Source organism: Balaenoptera borealis (genome assembly GCF_965194805.1).
Source record: "Balaenoptera borealis genome assembly, chromosome: 14".
Lineage (NCBI taxonomy): Eukaryota > Metazoa > Chordata > Mammalia > Artiodactyla > Balaenopteridae > Balaenoptera > Balaenoptera borealis.
In genome coordinates this window covers 53,029,506-53,049,797 of record NC_138875.1, presented here as the reverse complement: position 1 = coordinate 53,049,797, position 20,292 = coordinate 53,029,506, and the positions used below count along the sequence as shown (strand labels likewise).

Below are 20,292 nucleotides of genomic sequence, written 5' to 3'. Positions count from 1 at the left end.
AAGCGCTGTTTGTTGGCTGGGATCAGAGGAGATGGGGGGATGACGCAAGTGTGCCTCAGCTCCCAGAGACGGATTCTGAAAGGCAACAGGTGTGTGGGGGCCGATACCGTCCCTACTTCTGAGCGGAGTGCCTTCAAGAGCCGGCATGGCGCGCACGTCAAAGATTATGGCCCCTATAGGCTTGCGTTTCTGACAAGTTTGGCCACAGAAGTGCTTGCAGTGACTCCTTAGACACCAAACTTTGGCACTTCTCAAACCTAAGCATGTCGGGATATGTTAAAAAAAATGAACCAAGAACCATTATATGTACAAATATTATTAATGCCTTTATCTTACAGGTGAAGTAACTGGGATCCGAGAAGTTAGGTGATTTGCTGAGGTTCACAGAGCTGGCAAGCCTCAGCGTTAGCTAGAACCAGTCTCTTCATTTCAGTGCTCATTTCATTCTACCACATTGTTTCTATTCAAAGGTTGACACTGTCTAAAATGTCAGATGATTTCCTCTGAATCTGTTTCAGAATTCAAACAATTTCAGCTTAAGCATTGCACGATATGTTCCAATGTACTCATTAGTATTCATTTTCCAAAACATTTTTTTTTTCTCGAGCATTTATTCCACTTTCTTTGGCACTGGTATCCTTGCTTCTACTGCTAGACCAACTGCTTTGGGTAGAGCTGACACCCCATCTAACTTAAGAGTGACATGAAACCTAGGCCTATCATGACCTCAGAGTTTGATTCAGGGATAGGTACACTTTCCATTCAGAGTCACTGTCTCACAAGGAGACTTTTGCTGAGAGTGTTGGGAGGGGGCGGGGAACCTCTTTTCTTCTAGAACTTCTAGCAGTAAGGATGAATGAAGCCAGGAGCTTGAGACCACTTTGACTATAAAGGAAGCCAAGAAAAGGAAAGGCAGAAATGAGAACTGGAGAAAACCTGAATCCTAAAGATGTCGTTTGAGCTCCTAAGCCAAAACACGCATTAAACTGGAACTTCTTTTTCTTTTTTTCTTTCAGTTATATGATCTAAGAGATTTCCTCTTTTGGTTAAGCCAATTTGAGTTGAATTTTCTGTCTTTTGAAATAAAAAGGTCCAACTAATATAACATTGTTTTGATTGTTTAGAAAAAATAATTTTAGGAAGGAAGAGGATGGAAATCACTAGAGAGTAAAATTTTAAAGTATTATATCTAATTATGAGTCAAGAACTTGAATTAGTTAGGACTGCTTTCAGCTTCAAGTTACAAAAACAACTAAACAAGAAGGATCTAAAAACAACTTAAACAAGAAGGATATTTTTGTTTTCATATAAAAGAAGTCTAGAAGCAGAAAAGCAAGGAAGTACCAAGGTTGGTTAACTCATCAGTGCAGTATCATTGAGTACCCAGAATCCCTTCTGTGGGCATAGATTGGGACTCTGAGACTTAGAATGAAGGCATTTGGATTCAGACAAATCTGAGAAACTTGAACCCTCATGTCCCCCTTAGATTCTTCCTTCCTTTCTTTCTTCCTTTCTTCCTTCCTTTCTTTCTTTCCTTTTTTCTTCCTTCCTTCCTTCCTTTCTTTTTCTCTCTTTCTTACTTTCTCTTTTTCTTTCTACTTATTTTAAAAGCTTAAGACTCATAATAAGTTGCAAAAATAGTATAGAATTCCTGTGTACCCTTTGCTCAGTTTCCTCCAATGATAATATCTTACATAAACATAGTACCTTGTAAAAAGTAGGAAACTGACAGTGATACAGTATTATTAACTCAGATGTAGGCTTTATTCAGATTTTGCCCGTTTTTACATGCCCTCCTTTTTTTTTTTTTGAGTGTACAGTTCTATGAAATTTTATCGTATGTGTGGATTCAAGTAACTATCACCACAGTCAGGATTCAGAACTGTTCCATCACCACAAAGAAACCCTTGTGCTGCCCCCAATAGTCATACTCTTCCCTCAGCTCTAACCCCTGGGAACTATTGATCTGTTCTCTATAACTTTGTCACTTTAAGAATGTTATATACATGGAATTATGCAGTATGTAATCCTTTGTGATAATGCCTTTGAGATCCATCCAGGTGGCTGTGTGCATTTCATTCCTCTGAGCTTTCTTTGCCAACCAAAATACTCCTTTTCCCCATGTCTCAGGAGACTAGCTTTCTATTTATTGAAGACCCTGTAGTGAATTCATCTGAAGTAGTTCGTCCTCTGACTTGGGAGAAGAAAGATCATGAGCGCCATCCCCACCCCCCACCCCCACAAATTGCAAGATTTTTCAAATTTATATTGTCAGAGACCTGAGAATATATAGGGAATGGATTCTCCAAGTGCATGACAAAAAACAAAAAGCAGAACTTAACATTGGACTGGGATGAATTTAACATGGGAGCACTTTCCAGAGTTTTCAGATACAATGTGTAGTTCAAGCAGCCCATTGGTTGATAATGGTGGCTTATTTTCAGTAGGGTGAGAGGCCAAAACTTCCCTGGTATAATTTCAAGGAAGGAACCCAAAAGCTTCAGAAGCAGGAAAAATTGTTCCAGAGGACACTCTTTTCACTAAGACGTTGAGAAATGCATTGGAATATTTGGAATAGTTCATTTATGTTCTAGTAAAACTTAATGGTAGACTACATGTATTAGTTAGGATCAGTAGCGTCTTTAAAAAGCTCACTGATGGCTGCCATCTATAGGTCAGGGTTGATGGTGGGAGATTTCACCATTTAAATAGGTTCCTTGATTTCAAGCCACAGTAACAGGTGTCAGTGCTTAACCACCAGAGACTAGGTGAACGCAGTTACTAAGATGGGCCAATAGGACCAGAGTGGCAGTCAGAATGCTTTAATTCACATAGCTCCATGGTGGTGGCTATTAATCACAGTGAATTAAATAGATGGGCACCTCACTTAAATACTTTTAGATCTATACAATCAGAAAGATTCTAGCTCTGGTAGGCATAGACCTGAGTCACCACAGTGAAGAGCCATGGCCTTTCATCCAGTGTGTGGATATACGCCATTTCACAGGTTCTTGAATAGAGAAGAGGTTGGGTCTTCTTGAGAAAGCCCTGTGACACAGCCAAAAATTTATCCTATAACTCTCCTTCCTTTTTTTCTCCCCGCCCCCCAAAACCAGCAGCCGTTTTCCAGAGTGAATGGGCACTAGGGAAAGGGAAATTTCTCTTTTAGGAATTTCTATATTCTGGCTATGAGTATGCCAATCCTTGTGGGCACCCAAGTAGCCACTGGAATCCATTGGTCAGAGTGGTAGCTTACGGAGGTCACGTGGTTAATCCAGTTTTGGCTCGAGCACACTGTACAATGATTTCAGGGGACTAACTATGGTTAGTTCCCTAGTTCCTGAATGCGTAGTTGGAAGAGACATACTTGGCAACTGGAAGAATATGCATATTGGCTCCCTCATCTATGGAGGGAAACATAATAGTAAGAAAGTCCAAATGGAAGTCCTGTAACTGCCCTTCTTTATCAAAACAATAAACCAAAAGCAAATTACATCCCTAGGGAGTTGCAGAGATTAGTGCAACCATCAAAGACTTGAAAAATGCAGGGAGAGTGATTCCTATCACCACCACCCCACCATTTAAGTTGCTCTTTAGCCTGCAAAGGAAGATGGCTCTTGTGTATTATTACAAACTTAATCAGGTGGTGACTCAACTGTAGCTACTGTTTTTAGGTGTGGTCTCTCTAATGGAGCATATCAATGTGTAGCTCCAGCTATTGCTGATCTACAAAGTGCTTTGTTCTCAGTACAATTCGACAGGCATCATCACAAACATACTGCTTTCATCTAACAGGAGCAGCTGCACATCTTCAATGTCTTTCCTCAGGGCTATGTAAAGTCTACTGCTCTCTGTCATAATCTAGTTTGTAGAGACCTTGATTCCCTTACCATCCCACAGAACATCATGCTGGTCCATTACAGTGATGACATTATATTGATTTGACTTGGTGGGCCAGAAGTGTCAAGAACCCTAGATGCCTTAGTAAGACACATGAATACCAGTGGATGGCAGATAATCTAGGAAAATTTAGATCCTATCACTTTGATAAAGTTGCCAGGAGACCAGTGGTCTGGGGCATATCAGAATATCCTCTGTAAAATAAAAGGCAAATTGTACCTTTAGCTGCTAAGAAAGAGGTAAAAACACTTGAGCCTTTTTGTATTTTAGAGACAAGATATATCACGTTTATATTGCTTTGTATAAGCCAGTTTTGAGTAGTTCCTAAAAGAAGAGAAAACTCTGAAGCAGGCCCACCCTGCAGGGCAAGCTGCTCTGTCATGTGGGTCATATGACCCAGCAAGGCCCATATGTTACATATCTGTGACAGGCTGTCATACAATATGAATCCTCCGTCAGATGTTGATAGTATAATCCCAGTGCAAAACTCTAGGGTTTAGTTCAAAATTATGCCCTCTTCTTGCAATAAGTATTCTCCCTTTGAGAAATAGCTCCTGCTTTCTTCTAGGTTGTGGTTGAAACTAAATGCCTGACCATGGAACACCAACTGAGATATGTGCTTTGAACATGTGACCAATAGATGGTGCTCCCATAGTCATAGTCAATAGGTTCAGGAATCAAGGGGTTGACATGGCTCTTTTCATTCTTACACTAGTAGATAACCACCTGGAAAAATGTTTTGATTCCTATTCCTACACCTGTGTGTTTTACTGGTTATAAGAACTTATTTCCCAAGTGAGGAGTGTTTCCACCAGAGGATACCAAAATATTTCCACTGAATTGGAGGTTGAGACTGACACTTGAACATTTTGGGTTTTTCAAACCACTAAACCAACAAGCAGAGAAGAGAGTTAACTGTACTGACTGAGGGATGGGTCCCAATTATTGAGTGGAAATGGGATTCTTGCTACCGAAAAGGTTAAGAAAGGACTGTGTTTGGAATCTAGAGATTCTTTGGGGGTACATTTTGGAATAGTTCATTTATGTTCTAGTAAAACTTAATGGTAGACTACATGTATTAGTTAGGGTTCTCCAGAAAAACAGAACCAATAGGATGTACACATGTATACACACACATCTTCATATATATAATATATACAAATATATAAAATATACTATTAATGTATGATAATATATAAGTAGACACATCTTTATATATAATGAAGAGACTTACTATAAGGAATTGGTTCATGGATTATGGAGGCTGAGGAGTCCAAAGATCTTCAGTTGGTAAGCTGGAGATGTACGAGAGCTAATGCATGAAGTCTGAGTCCAAAGGCTTGAGTACTAGGAAAGCTGATGACAGGTGTAAGGTCCAGTCTAAAAGTCCACAGACTCAAAACCCAAGAAGAGTTGATGTTTTGGGCTGAGTCCAAGGCCAGAAAAAAACCCAATGCCCCAGCTCAAGTAGTAAGGCAGGAGAAGTTCCCTCTTATTCAGACGTTTTGTTCTATTTAGGTCTTCAATTGTTTAAAAGAGGCCCACCCATATTAGGGAGGGAAATCTGCTTTACTCAGTCTGCTGATTCAAATGTTAGTCTCATCTGGACACACATACCCTCACAGATACACCCAGAATAACGTCTGATCAAATGTTTGGGTACCCTGTGGCCCAGTCTAGTCGACACATAAAATTAATTATCACAGTACAACAACCCACTAAGAACTGAGTGAAGTCCTTCAAAAATGAAGATTTGGACCACCTGCCAGGTATGGGACTACAGTCAGCTGACATGCTGGCAGAGCGAAAAGGAAATGTGGGCTGTGTAATGGAAAGAGGGAGTTATAAATATCAACTATGGTATTGTGAGCAGTAACAGAAATGAGGACAGTAACAGCTATGCTTATTTTCTTCCTTTCTTGTTGTATTAGTTTCCAAGTGCTGCTGTAAGAAATTATCACAAACTTCGTGGATTAAAACAACAGACATTTATTTTTTCACAGTTCTGGAGCCTAGAAATCCAAAATCAAGGTGTTGTCAGGGCTGTGCTCTCTCTTTGAAGGCAGCAGGGAAGGATCGTTCCTTGCTTATTCCTGGTTGCTGGCAATCCTTGGCATTCTTGTCTTACGGGAGCATCACTCCAATCTCTGCCTCGGTTGTCACATGGCCTTCGTCCCCATATGTCTGTGTGTCCAAATCTCCTTTTCCCTTCCCCTGTAAGGACACCAGTCATTGGATTCAGGGCCCACTCTACTCCAGTATGATCTTAACTTGATTACATCTACGAACACTCTTTTTTCAAGTAAGGTCATATTCATAGGTATCAGGGTTTATCTTTTTGGAGGACGTAATTCAATGTGCAACACTTTTTTTTTTTAAACTTATTTATTTTTCATTTTTATTTATTTAATTTATCTTGGTTGCACCAGGTCTTAGTTGTGGCATGTGTGCTCCTTAGTTGTGGCATGCATGTGGGACCTAGTTCCCTGACCAGGGATCGAACCCGAGTCCTCTGCATTGGAGGGCGGATTCTTAACCACTGCACCACCAGGGAAGTCCTGTGCAACACTTTTTATGCATAAGACCAATTATTTTCCTCCTTCTTATTTCCCAGACTACTTTTTTTATTGAGGTATAAGTGACATACAACCTTATATTAGTTTCAGGTGTACAACTTAGTGATTTGATATTTGTATATATTGCAAAATGATCATCAAAATAAGTTAACATCTGTCACCACACATAATTACAGAATTTTTTTTTCTTGTGATGAGCACTTTTGAGATCTATTCTTGTAGCAACTTTCAAATACACAATATGGTATTACTAACTATAGTTGTCATGCTGTACATTACATCCCCATGACTTATTTATTTTATAACTGGAAGTATGTACCTTTGACCTCCTTCACCCAATTCACCCACCCTCCAATCACTGCCTCTGGCAACCACCAATCTATTTTCTGTAACTATGAGCTTGTTGTTGTGGTGTGTCTGCTTTGGAGAATACTAATTTAAACATCCAGGGATGCAGAAGATGATCTATTGGAGTGAAGGAAGAAAGTATGAAAACTTTCCTATTTCTTTGGTATCTTATCCTCTTGTAATTTCCATTTTTGAGTATGTTATATAACACTTAACATGCTAATACATATATAAGTTATACATTAATAAGTACACATATTGGAAGTACATGTTCAAAAATTTTGTACTGAAAGGATGTATGATCAAAAATATTTAGAGACCATTGGCAAACTGAATTAATTTAAGGGCCTTGAAATAGTCTTAGCAACATGATACTGTTATAAATTCACAATGTATTTAATAAGGGGATGGATGGATAAGAGAGTGTTTAATATACAGAAATTCCTCCAGTGTTATATGGGTTATAGTTTTTGCTTTTTTCTTAACTTCCTCTGAAATCCTGGACAAGTTACTTAATCAGTGCTGGCCTCATTTTCTTCTTATCAAATATGTGGATTAGGTTAATTTGATTAATTGTGCTCAGTGGTACTCCAGAGGTTTTGATGAGTTTCTGCAGAGCCCCTGCAAAGGCAGGAGGAAGGGAAGACTACAGGCAGGTACCAGCCTTGCTATATTGCTGGACCGTCGGGGAATTCCTGAATTGCTTCATCTAGAGCGCCTAGCTCCCGTTATAGGTCAGGGTAAGAACAGAGGATTTGTCAAGCGGCGGGGAAGGGATGGGGGAAGAAAAGAAAAGAAAACCACTGGGCTAGATCACCTCTTAAGATCCTTTTCCATTTTAAGGACAAATGAAATTCAAAGTTATTATAACAAATCTCTGGTATTGAGAATAAAAGCCTGTCTAAATATGAGATGATGTCTTCATAAGTATAAAACTCCTGGGTGAGATAAACACAATCAAACATATGGAAAGCCATTATCAATAGACTGGGTTTGATGTAAAATGCAAGGTTGCACTATTGTCTTATCATCTCAGTTGGCCTTTCCTCGAGTTAGCTTACTTTACAAAGTCAACCACAGTATAACTTGTGCAGTGGCTATATTTTTTTCTAAAAATCTTTTATCAACTTATTAATGCATGTGATCAGTTTAACTGGTGAACAAGAAAAGAAGGAAACCAGAAAAGAACCCAGAGAGAAAAGAAAGAGTTGGCAGAGAAAGAATAGCACATTTAACACTTCCAGGATGAAAATGCTTTGAAATAGACTACATATTTGGCTGCTTATTTTGAACAAATATTTTAACTGCTTAGTTTCTAAAATAAGCTCTGTTTGGCCTTTGGGATTCCATATTGGTATTTTCCTGTTTCACTGACATGAAAAATTAAGAACATTTATTTCACTACATAATTATTCACTGGTTACTCTTTTTTTTTCCCCCACTGGTTACTCTTTAACACCCTCTTTCTTTCCACTTGATTATTCAATCCTGCTGGAGTATTCCTTGTTCCCTTGACTCTCAGGAAAAGCAATAGTATGCTAACAATGCATCCGTGTGGGCTGTGAACCAATGATTTTAAATCCTACGCACCATGATGTTATTTAAGTAATGGCAGCCAGAAACCACTCTTACAGTCCTCTTATTTTGTTGTGTTTCTGTGACTGGGGGCCGAATTATGTAATGGATGGGCAAGATGTTAAAATGGGCAATATGCTTGTGAAGTCTCTCCCAGGAGCTTGTGCTGTTTGGAATCTACTTACCACCCTGACTCCACATAAAGGCAAGACACACATCATTCAGTAACATTCTGCTCAGTTTAGAAACACATCACTAATTACCCACTGTGGTCTGAAATACTTTCAATGTACGTATACAGAAATACAGGTTGCCCTTAATCTATGTCATAATCTGTCCTATTCCCCACCCCGTTAAAAAAGAAAACTACATAAACACACTACTATATATAAAATAGATAACTAATAAGGACCTACTGTTATAGTACAGGAAGCTCTACTCAATGCTCTGTAATGGCCTATATGGGAAAAGAATCTAAAAAAGAGTAGATATATGTGTATGTATAATAGATTCACTTTGCTGTACACCTGAAATTAACACAACATTGTAAATCAACTACACTCTAATAAAAATTAAAAACAAAAAGACTGAAACGTTATGTAATCCCAGATTCACACTTAGTACATCCAGGTACGCTAGAACTTGATGAAAGACTGACCTCACCAGAGGTACCCGGTCTCAGCAGCCCAGACCACATCCGGATCCTCACTGCCTCCAGTCTCACCTCAAAATCGGCCAGACGCACTTCCTTGCCCCGCCCCTTCCCTCACAGCCAATGGGACGCGCGGCACAACCGGTCCGCAACAACTCTAGGGAACCGCCCCTCCATCGTCTCAGACAGGGGCTGGGCGTCTGCCCCTTAGCGTTTACAGGACGTGCGCATGCGCACCCTCACAGGGCCTTGGTGAGGCGCTTAGGGAGCGATTTTCCTCTGCTTTCTTTCTCCAGTCGCGCAACTCTCCAAAACCCTTCCACCGTACTGTTACTGAGGAGCCCTCTCCTAATCCCTCAGAGAACGTGCTGCTGCGGCCTTCGGTGCGCCAGCACCCGGATGTGGCGCCGCTCTCGCCCTGCGGGGACTCTGTTGCTGGGCGGAGCGCGGCGGCGTGCGCGTGGGCAGAGAGAAGGGGGCCCCTGGGCCCGGGCGCTCGCCGGACGCCGGCAGGTACCATCACTGCCCACGGGGGAGGAGGCGGCGCCGGCGCTCGGGCGTCCACCCCGGAGCGAGGGCCCGGGGGAGAAAATAGGCCGGCAGTTAAGCTTGCTCCCCGCCGCCCGCGCCGTCTCCCCGGGGCTAACCTCCCCCGGCCCCCTGTGCGCCCCGCGCTCCCGGTCGGGGGAGAGCGTGGTCTCCTGGCGGCCGTCGCTGTAGCCCGGCCGGGGAGCCCGGAGGAAGCGGGGGAGTCCCCGCCCACGGCCCCCTCCTCTCTGCCCGCCCGCCGCCGCCGCCTCGGAGCTGCTGCAGTCCGGCCTCCAGTCCGAGCGGGGGGCGCGGCGGCGGCGGCGACGGCTGGGGAGCGGCTGTGGGCTCGGCGGGGACCGCGCCGCCGCCCCCGTGAGTTATTCTCACGTCCCCCGGGGCTCGCTGCCGCCCCCGCCGGCGCCGAGAGTCCGGCCCGGGCCCAACTCCCTCACGGGTCCCCCGGCGGCGGCGGCGGCGGCGGCGGCGGCAGAGCCCACCGCTCGGGCCCCGATGAGTAACTCCAGGAATAACCGGGTGATGGTGGAAGGGGTCGGGGCCCGAGTGGTGCGCGGCCCGGACTGGAAGTGGGGGAAGCAGGACGGTGGCGAGGGCCATGTGGGCACGGTCCGGAGCTTCGAGAGCCCCGAGGAGGTGGTGGTGGTGTGGGACAACGGCACCGCCGCCAACTACCGCTGCTCCGGGGCCTACGACCTGCGTATCCTGGACAGCGCGCCCACGGGTAAGCGGCGGCCACCTGGCCCGGGGCCTGCGCGCGTGGGGGCAGGGGCGAGGCGGGGTGCGGGGGCGTCGGGCGGCCTGGGAGAAGCCCGCGGTGGAACGCCTACCGTGCAGCGCCTGGCTGGAGGGAGCGGAGAAGGAGCCAAAGGGAATTTTAGGTTCAATACCTGGTAAACAGAAACTTGCAAAAAAGAGCCCTCTTCTCTTCCCTCCGTCCCATCCCCAAGGGAAATGACGGCTGCACCGTCACGGGGATGCTTTCAAGCCTGGAAGGCACAAAGCACCGGGAAGACCGCAGACACTTCCCCTCCTCCTTCTCTAGGGAAGGGGTCTGGAGAGGCCTGTCTAATAAGCCATTGAAATTAATCAGCCATCGAGTGATCAGTGTCTGAAGGGAGGCTTGCCTTGCCATATGGTGTTTAGTTGACCGGTTACAATTGCCGAGGGGCCGTTGGTACCTCGGATTTGTTGCGATACCCTTTTTTCCTCCTCATCTAACACATAGAAAGACTTGGAGTTCAGTAGCTGAATGCTGCTACTTAGTACCCTGTGGAATGATTTTTCATTTTAATTGTTTCGTTGTGTATCTTTATACCAATAGAGGGAAAAACAGCCTAAGCTGTTGAACCCTTTCTTTGTGTTAAATATTCTTTTCAAGTGGAAGATAGGTATAGGGGACGCCTGATATCTTTTAACATCTCAGTTCATTTGTAAGGTTATGTCAGAGACTTATCCATTAACACAGCAATGAGTCAGTGTCCTTCTTGATTCACCAAATTTCAGAGAACTGTTTGTTATTGACTCTAGAATTTTTATATAATATGATAAACTGAAAGCTTGCTCTCAAAATAATTTAATCGAATTCATTTTCACATAGATTTATCCTTGGTACTCTGTTCAGTAGGAAATAGTTTCAAATTTAAAACTTGATAATTTTCGGAATGCTTAAATAAGCTATTTTTAAAGCTTTATGATTGAGTTCGGCAGAACCTAACAAATCCTGAAATGGGTACATAGTTATTGTTAGCACCAATAAAAAGGAAATTAACACAAGGCAATTCAGTTTTTGAATAGATAATTCATAAAATTGTGTTTCTTTGCTGGCTTTTTAAACATTGCAGAGGATTTATGTGCAGGACCAACACGGTACAAAAAGGGGCCACCATTGTTATCAGTTTCTTGTGTGTTCTTACAGAATACTCATTGCAAGCATATGTATTAACGTATTGTAAATCTGCAACCCTTTTAAGGCCCAGTGGTAATAAACTACTATATTCTTTTCTGTACTTTTGCTTCTTAACTTAATAGTACCTATTAGTGATTGTTCCATGTTAGCACATAGATGTCGGCCTTATTCTTTCACAGCTGCATAATATTACAGTGATTGGATGCAGTAATTTATTTAACCAGTGCTTTGTTGATGGGCATTTGTATTCTTTCAGGTTTTCTTATTACAGTGATGCATTGAATGAATCCTTGTACATATATCCTGTGCATGAGTATTGAGTACTTTGGAAGTGGAATTGCTGCATCAAAGAGTGCACATATTTAATATTTTGAGAGATGTTGACTAAATGCCTTGCGAAGACATTTTACCAATTTATCCTCCTACGACACTGTGTGGGGCATATTCCTGTTTCTGCGCACTCTTAAAAATTTTATCCTGCTAGCTAAAGCTAAAGTTTGAGCTCAATAATTTGGATGCATCTTGGGATCAGTAATTGTAGGTTTATGGGGAATTTTAAATATCTTTCCAGGGTAAAGGTAAAGTGTAACAGATCCTGTACTACAGCAATTTTTGAAGGAATATTCATGTTGTCTGTATGTTTTCTAGTATGGAGTATATCTGTCGTGTAAATAGTTTCATTATCTTATGTAAAAACAGGTATTTTTCAGAGGTTTAAAAATCTTAGTTTACTTTACAGGATAATTGTACACATTATTTAATTTGTTGGTATGTATCAATTCATCTTGTTCATCTGATTCTGTTAGCAAACATTTTAAAAACACTTCTGGAGAAAATTAATTTTAAGCAAATAAAGCAAGAAAGTAAAGTTTCTTTAAAAAGAAAACGTATGGTATGTTAAAATGTAGAACAGTACTGTTTGTTGTTTAGGACAGGGTTTCTCAGTTTTGGCACTATTGCTGTTTTGGACTGATTAGATAATTCTTTGCTGGAGGGGGCTGTCCTGTGCACTGTGGCAGCATCCCTGGTCTCTACCCACTGGTTGCAGTTATGATAACCCAACATTTTTCAGACATTGCCAGGTATGATTGCTGCGGGTTGGTACTCATTGGTTTGGGGATATGTGCATATGTGGTAAAAGTATACCAAAAAATAATAATAAATGCCAAGTTCAAGGGAGTGGATATCTTTACACTGAAGGAAGTGGAGTGTAGTAATTTTTTGGGTAAATTTTATGTCTTAAACTGGGTGGTGGTACATAGGTGTGTGTTATATTTTTATGCCTTTTGTATTCTTAAATTTCATAGTTAGTTTTAAAAAGTCTTGTAATATTTACCAGGACAACTGAGATTGCCTTTGGTTATTCATTCTTTGTTCCTTACTTGTTACCCACATTATATGAACAGAAAATTTATTGCAGTCTGTTTCGGAATTAAGGAATGGGTAGCTTTTAAAATAAAATTCTGTGAAACTTTCCTGAGAATTAAGGATTCTGGAATGGTTGAGTCATTTTGAATCTTTCTGATATTTCTATACTGTGTGTTGGAGATTTTGTCTGAGGGTTTTATGTGGGGTCTGTAACATTTTGGCACAGAAGCTTTGTTATTTTTTTTCTTTCAGGTGACACATGATAAATTTGAATTTATGGCCTAGGATAGTCAAATCTTGAGAAGAGGAGCATTTAGTATATATTTGAATGATATAACTTCTATCTTGTATCCAGATGTATTTGGTTAATTTGTAGTGAGCAAGAAGTTCGTGAAAATACATATGTTATTGGTGAATTAGTTTTGAGTTAATTTTGTGAAGTCTGTAATCAAGTAGGTATAGTTGACCTTTTATCATTTAGGTACTGATTTTATAGGATTTGGGGAGAATCCCCAATTCAATTGAAGGTCTAGAAGTGCTGACCCTGGATAAAAAGTGAAATGGATTAATAACCCTCAGCGTTGCCTTTCTGAGGCCTCCTGTTTCTCTTCTGATCTGTTTCTAGAACTACAGGAGAAAAGAGTGTTATCAGGGGACAGAGTCTTAGGAAAAAACAGGACTTGTGTGAACAATGTTTGGGGAATAGGATGCCAGACCTGGAAAGGATGAGATTTTGTGAGAGGTTTTTTACTAATGGCATCTGGAAGGAAAACTTGATTTTCCTATAGATCCTATCTATTTTAAATATGTAAAATGTTTTTTCCTTTTTATCTTCATCTGCTAAAACAATGTTTTAAGTAATGAAAGTCCATCTAGTTTTAATACTCCTTGTAAATTGAGGCTTGGTTGAACTGAGGACCTCAAGAAATCAACTTGAAGATCTCAAGAAATAGTCATCCCTCTGTCAGTACTTCTCAGACAGACAGTAAGCATGCAGATTAACTGGGAACCTTTAAAATAGACATTCTCATTCAGTAGGTATGGGATTCAGCAAGAGTAGTTTAAAAGCGCCCAGGTGATGGAGATGATGCTGGCTCATGGACACACTTTGAATAGCAGGATGCTAAGTGACTGCTTGTCTTTTGAGATGTCCAGGCTCTTTGTTGTTTCCTTTTCCCCTCAGCTGATTCCAAGCCTTCATTGTTTGTCAGTAATATATGTCTTCAATTTTGGAGACTGACATTGGGCAGGAAGAAGGGGAGGAAATAAAGGAACATGAAACAGCTTTCTTTTTAAAAAAAAAAAAACTACTCTTCTTCTTTTTTTAACTACTCTTTTTAAAAAATTTATTTATTTTATTTTATTTATTTTGGCTGTGTTGGGTCCTAGTTGCTGTGTGCAGGTTGTCTCTAGTTTCCACGAGAGGGGGGCTACTCTTCGTTGCGGTGCACGGGCTTATTGCGGTGGCTTCTCTTGTTGTGGAGCATGGGCTCTAGGTGCGCGGGCTTCAGTAGTTGTGGCACCCGGGCTCAGTAGTTGTGGCTTGCAGGCTCTAGAGCGCAGGCTCAGTCGTTGGGACGCATAGGCTTAGTTGCTCCGCGGCATGTGGGATCTTCCTGGGCCAGGGCTCAAACCCGAGTCCCCTGCATTGGCAGGCGGATTCTTAACCACTGTGCCACCAGGGAAGTCCCAAAACAGCTTTCTAATATATGTATTTGTTTGCAAATATAATGCTGTCTTAATATATATTTTCGTCCTAAACTTTACAACCTTATCCCTCTGGTTGGATTAGGTATTGCTTTTGGATGTATTTCCCGGTAGCTGCCCACCAGGTTCTCTTCCACCTTCCTTAATTGCTAGGCAGTGTGATCACAGTGCACTCTGTGCTTCTGTCTACTGCCACAGGTATGCTGTGTTGTAATTGTCTTTTGCATGAGATTATTAGTTTGAGAGGAAGGAGTGTGTGTGTGTGTGTTCCTTCTAGCTCTATTTTCTAGCAAAGCCATAGCTCTGGATGAATATTTTCTGAATAAAATGCTTTTTTCAAAGAACTTTGGACTCATTTGATCTGCGGTTAGGTAGATATTATCCTAACACAGATAAAAGGGAACTAAGGCTTGGAGAGATGAAGAAACTTGTCCAGTCACAAAGCTGGTGAATGGCAGATGTAGGGATGAAAACTCAGTTCATTGCTTTTCCTCATCATTCTCTCTTCCATTTATGGTATAGTAGTTCAGAAATGATCACCATTTGTATTACTTTTCCTGAGGGAAAATTGATTAGGAAATTTAAATAATTTATTCTAGTCTGTGATATGGTTATTTGATTAACTTAATGTAACATTGTTGGAGATTAATGGTTTTTCTGTGTGTATCCAACATGACAGGTAGTTTATTACATGTAATTATCTTTAGCCTCCTTTAAGAAAACATTTTCAGTCCTGTGAAAGAGTTTTTGCAAAGTAATTGCTGTCAAAGCAAGTAATTGAGCTGCACATGAGGCTGTCAGATTCTCCAGCTTGGCTGGTCAGCCTTTACTATATGGTATTGTTTTTTTACTTTATTGGGGTTCTTCATCTTTTATGTTTTCTTTGTTCCAAACAGTGGCTCCAAGTCCCAGTCATCCTGCACTCTTGAAGCCAAGCTCTGCCCTTGGCAGAAGATGTGACATGGTCATGTCTCTAAACTATCAGATCTTACTGAAACTCACCTTGTTCATAAAGCTTCTTTTGTTTTATGAGAAAAATTGGCTTATTAATATTTATGTTTGTATGTGTGTGCTCAGGGGCAACATAGATACTTACATTACCTGGTGTGGGAGAAAATTTTCAATTAGAAGTTAGAAGCCAGCTAGCTAGCTTTTTCGTTTAGCAATGAAATAAATGGATTATATCAATTTAAATATAAATTTCCCTCTACCTTTGAAAATTTGATTTAATGTTAATAGTAAAGAGCTAATATCTATTCATACAGCTAAATCACAGCTAACCTGGGAAATACAAATTAAAAAAAGAGATTTCACCCCATTCAGATTGATTAAAAGTCTAAAAATAGTATGCATTGGTAAAGAATATGGGGAAATCAGAACTCTCAAGTTACTGGTGGGAATGTAAATTAGTACAACTACTTTGAGAAGCAGTTTGGCAACATCTTGTAAATTAAAAAAAAAAAAAAATTCATGTATCCTGTAGTTGAGAAAATTTACTTCTAAATGTTACGTCATGAGATTCTCAAGCACACATCCATAAAGAGATATGTATAAAGAAATTCACTCTAGTCTTGTTTATAAAAGCAGTAATTTGAAATGACTGAAAATTTATATGTAAAGTATATTATGTTGCATGAGTCCCATACAATAAAATATTATCAGTTAAAATGAAAGAATTAGCCTATATTTACCAGATATATGGTGAGTGAAAAAGTAGATTTCAAAGAGATACTGTAGATAATACTGTGTTTTTTATGTAAGTTTGGAAAAAGACTGAAAGGATCTAACCTCAGGGTGGTATTTTGGTATTTTGCTTTTCATCTCATCAAATTATTGTTTTTCTTTTTAATGAGAGCAATATGATTTTTCTTCATTGTTTTTGGAAATCTTGGTTTAGTATGTTAGTAAATCAAGTCTGATTCTAAATTGAGTTTGTTTCCATTCTTGATTTTGTTGGACGCATTAGCTCTCAGGAGACCTCACGAAGATAGACGATAGAGCCAAAGGGAAGAAGTGCATTTCTGATGTGTGCTTGCTGGTTTTTAAGCTGTTGTCTCTTGCCTTCAGCTCACTCTCTGTGCTCCTACCCCTGAGGCTGGTCTGGGAGTCTGCACATGGTATTTTTCCTTTGTCAGCTGGATCCCTGTTGGCTCTGCCAATAGGGGGCGCTGGATGGAGACTGGAAGGCTTGGGGGTGGGAAGGGATACGCTCTTTCTTGTTTTGCTTGCTCTTCCTTCAAGTATCATTTCACTAAGCAGGATTTCAGTGTCAGTATTTGATTCCAATTTGCTTATTTCCAACACCATCAGAAGTAGCCTGATGTGCGCCCCCCCGCCCTGTGACCCTAGCACCTGCCAGTTGCAACCCCTCTTTAAAGGTCTGGATCCCAGCCCTATGAGACCCCTCCTTAAAGCCTCTTCCTTTTTTTTTTTTTTTAATATGCCATGATTTATTATTTTTTAAAAATTTATTTACTTATTTTTATTTTTGGCTGCATTGGGTCTTTGTTGCTGCGCACGGGCTTTCTCTAGTTGTGGCGAGCGGGGGCTACTCTTTGTTGCAGTGTGCCTGCTTCTTATTGCAGTGGCTTTTCTTATTGTGGAGCACAGGCTCTAGGCGCGCGGGCTTCAGTAGTTGCAGCTCGCGGGCTGTAGAGCACAGGCTCAGTAGTTGTGGCACATGGGCTTAGTTGCTCTGGGGCATGTGGGATCTTCCCAGACCAGGGCTCGAACCCGTGTCCCCTGCATTGGCAGGTGGATTCTTAACCACTGCGCCACCAGGGAATTCCCCGCCTCTTACATTTTAATAATACTATTTTTTCATTGTTTCCCCATTTCTAGAAGTGGTGTGGTTTCCTGTCTCCTGACTGGACCCTGATTAATACAGTGTGCTTACCGAATCTCAGTCTTATTTTTCTATCCCATTTATCAGTTAAGTAAACATTTTTATTGAAATTTAGCTAGTAATTTTCCATCTTTTCTGATGCTGATCAATTCTAACAAACGAATTGGACCGTGTTTCACTTTTACATTGTGAATAAATAAATTCAGAATCCACTGAATTTAAAATGAAATAAAAGTGATGTTCTTTTATGGATGCAGATATTAGAGTTTATTGGTGATACACATTGTTTCAGCATTAAAGACCATATAATGATGGAAGTATCTCCAAATGTCAGTTTTCACCGTGCTTACTCTAGTTTCTTTTGGACTGCATTTATTTTCTTATTTATTGTCAGACATCACCTTTACCTGGAAGGGATAGATTAAATGGTATAATTTAAAAATATGCGTCTTCTAGGGGACACACCATTAACAACCACTTTTCATTCCGGAAAAGGTGTGCAATTTGGGAGTACTTATTTTATTAAAAAAAAAAAAAGGAACTATTCTTAATTTTGACTCTCAAGCACTTTGTTGCAAGATAATCAACAACATGTTGTTTTGTATCATTAGGAGGTGCTCCACAAGACTGCTTAACTAGGCACAAAATAGGAACAGCCCATTTTAATGTGCAAGAAGTGAGCAACAGTGTTATTTAGACCCTCACGCTGTCAAACTCCCACTCACCTTTAGTACACCTTGTATTCCATGTGTGATTTTTTTTCTTTTTTTTGTGGAGACCCACTGAGGGTGCTAATATCAGCTGAATAATGTACAATTAATAACCTAATTTCATTCATAGATTTTTAGCAAAATAGTAAATATAGGGAATTCCCTCTCAGTCCAGTGGTTGAGACTCTGAGCTTTCACTGCTGAGGGCCTGGGTTCAATCCCTGATCAGGACCTAAGATCCCACAGCTGTGTGGTGTGGCCAAAAAAAAAAAAAAAAGGAAAAAAGAAAAATAGTAAATATAAAAGTATTAATGGAGGTCCACAACCCTTTATTCAGAATGCTTGGGACTGAATTTATAAACTTTTGTTAATGCCCACTTCCACGTCCACAGCAGCACCCTGTCATCAGATACACCAATATTTCTGCAGGAAGCATATGAATGGTTATGCTAAGGGGGTAAATAAAGACTACACAGCCTCTTGTTTGTTCAGATCAGGATTTACCACTAAGTGAGTTTCCTGCTCATTTACAAAAAACTTAAGAGTTTTGGGATTTTGGAACAGATAAGAGATTGTGGGCTTATCTCTTTAATTTCAGAGATCATCTTTTGTATTTCCTGGGTCACGTACTTCACTTTGAAAACCATTGCACTGTCATCAAGCAGGAGCTTATGCATTTTAAGTATCTGTAGGGAAATGGCTTTTTAAGAACACTCCTCCTTCTCCTAAGCCCATTTCTTTACTCATATACTTTCATATGTCCCTGTACCAATTTAGCTTGCCTTTTTTTATCATCATGTTTGCATTACAGCGATTAAAGCACCTCCTCAGATGGAACTAGGAACGCAGGAACAATTTCGATCTTTGCCCATAGATGAGCTCTATGTAAATAAGTTCTTGTGAAATAGTCTGGTACCTAAGTTATCTTTAAAACTTTGTTTCTGAGGGAAAATGGTTCTGAATTTTAAACAACCGGCTTTTAAATGAACTTGAAGAATGCAACTAAGATAAGGTGGGGTTTAAATTAATGGAGGAGATAATGGAACACAGCAGGTAGTCCAGACATTCATTTCTGGCTTTGGAGTGCCTTTGGGAGCATATTTACTTTTGTAGATGCTTGCTGTGGTTAGGGTTAGTTTATATTCTCTAAGCACACTCATGATAAGAGTATATAGCTTTCTCCTCGGGTGGATTTATCTTCTTGATGATAATTTTGTTCCGAAAAAATCAAGAAATGGGGTAGAAACGTTTTGATATGAAAACAAATCATTATTTGAATTTTGGGAGTTTTGCAGGGCTAGCGATAATAAATCATAAAAGTTTGAGATTGTAATATTTTACATTGTGGTGCTTTGCTCACCCCTCTTTCCCAGTCTCTTATCATGGAGTAGTGGAAAATGCACGAGCTTAGTAGCGAAGTCAAGGTATTTGTTCATTCTAGATTTTCTCACGTGGTCTCGTTAACTAGGGGAAGGGACTAACATTTACTGAGCTCCCATCATGTGTCAGGAACTATACTAAACTTTTTACGTACTTTATCTCATTTAATCCTCAAAAGTGTTGTTTGATAGCCTTCATTTTACTTAGGAGAACACAGGCTATGAGAAATGAACTAATTTGCCCAAGATTTCATAAGTAATTGGTTGATGGTTGAGATTCAAATCTAGGTTTGTCAGTCTTTTTTTTCCCCCTACCTTATAACATTAGTCTCTTTAAAACTTTAATTCTTCACCTGTAAAATGAAGTTGCAGTAGGTCAAGGTACACAGGTGTTTTGCTTGTAAAATGAAAAAATGAATTTTTATCTGTTAGCAGGAAAAAAATAAAGTGGATAAAATTCTTATTTTTGTTTGACCTCATTAGTTTTCTACTCTTGTGTAACAAGTGCTAAAAATAACAAATACATTACTAAAATTGCCAGTTTTATACCTTATTTGATGCCTTGTTTCTTTTGTTTGGACTGTGTAAGGCATGATTGTAATTTTATTATGCAAGCTTATAATAAAGTAGAGTAGCAGAGGCTGCAAAAATGGATGAGAGAATAACTTGTCCAACAGAAAAGATATGATGAAAGAGTTCTAGATTTTGGGTGAGGCACTTTCAAAGACATCTCCTTAACTCATAACAGGAGTTGGTTGGAAGTAGATGGTGTTTCAC

General features: G+C 40.3%; 1 protein-coding gene and 1 long non-coding RNA gene across 4 annotated transcripts in view; one reads left to right on the top strand and one right to left on the bottom strand.

The window, feature by feature from the left end:
* Positions 1–5,877: 5,877 nt before the first annotated feature.
* LOC309610600 lies at positions 5,878–16,355 on the bottom strand. Its single transcript, XR_014234073.1, has 2 exons — positions 10,488–16,355; positions 5,878–6,114 (listed from the first exon to the last, which is right to left on the bottom strand). It is a non-coding gene; the product is annotated as an uncharacterized lncRNA (long non-coding RNA).
* Positions 10,092–20,292, top strand: part of MIB1 (MIB E3 ubiquitin protein ligase 1) — a 120,195-nt gene continuing 109,994 nt past the window's right edge. For all 3 annotated transcript variants that reach the window (XM_082353511.1, XM_082353510.1, XM_082353512.1), the window contains exon 1: positions 10,092–10,321. In XM_082353511.1, coding sequence (XP_082209637.1) covers positions 10,093–10,321 — 229 coding nt within the window. In that variant the 5' untranslated portion in view covers position 10,092. The remainder of the gene's footprint in view (positions 10,322–20,292) is intronic.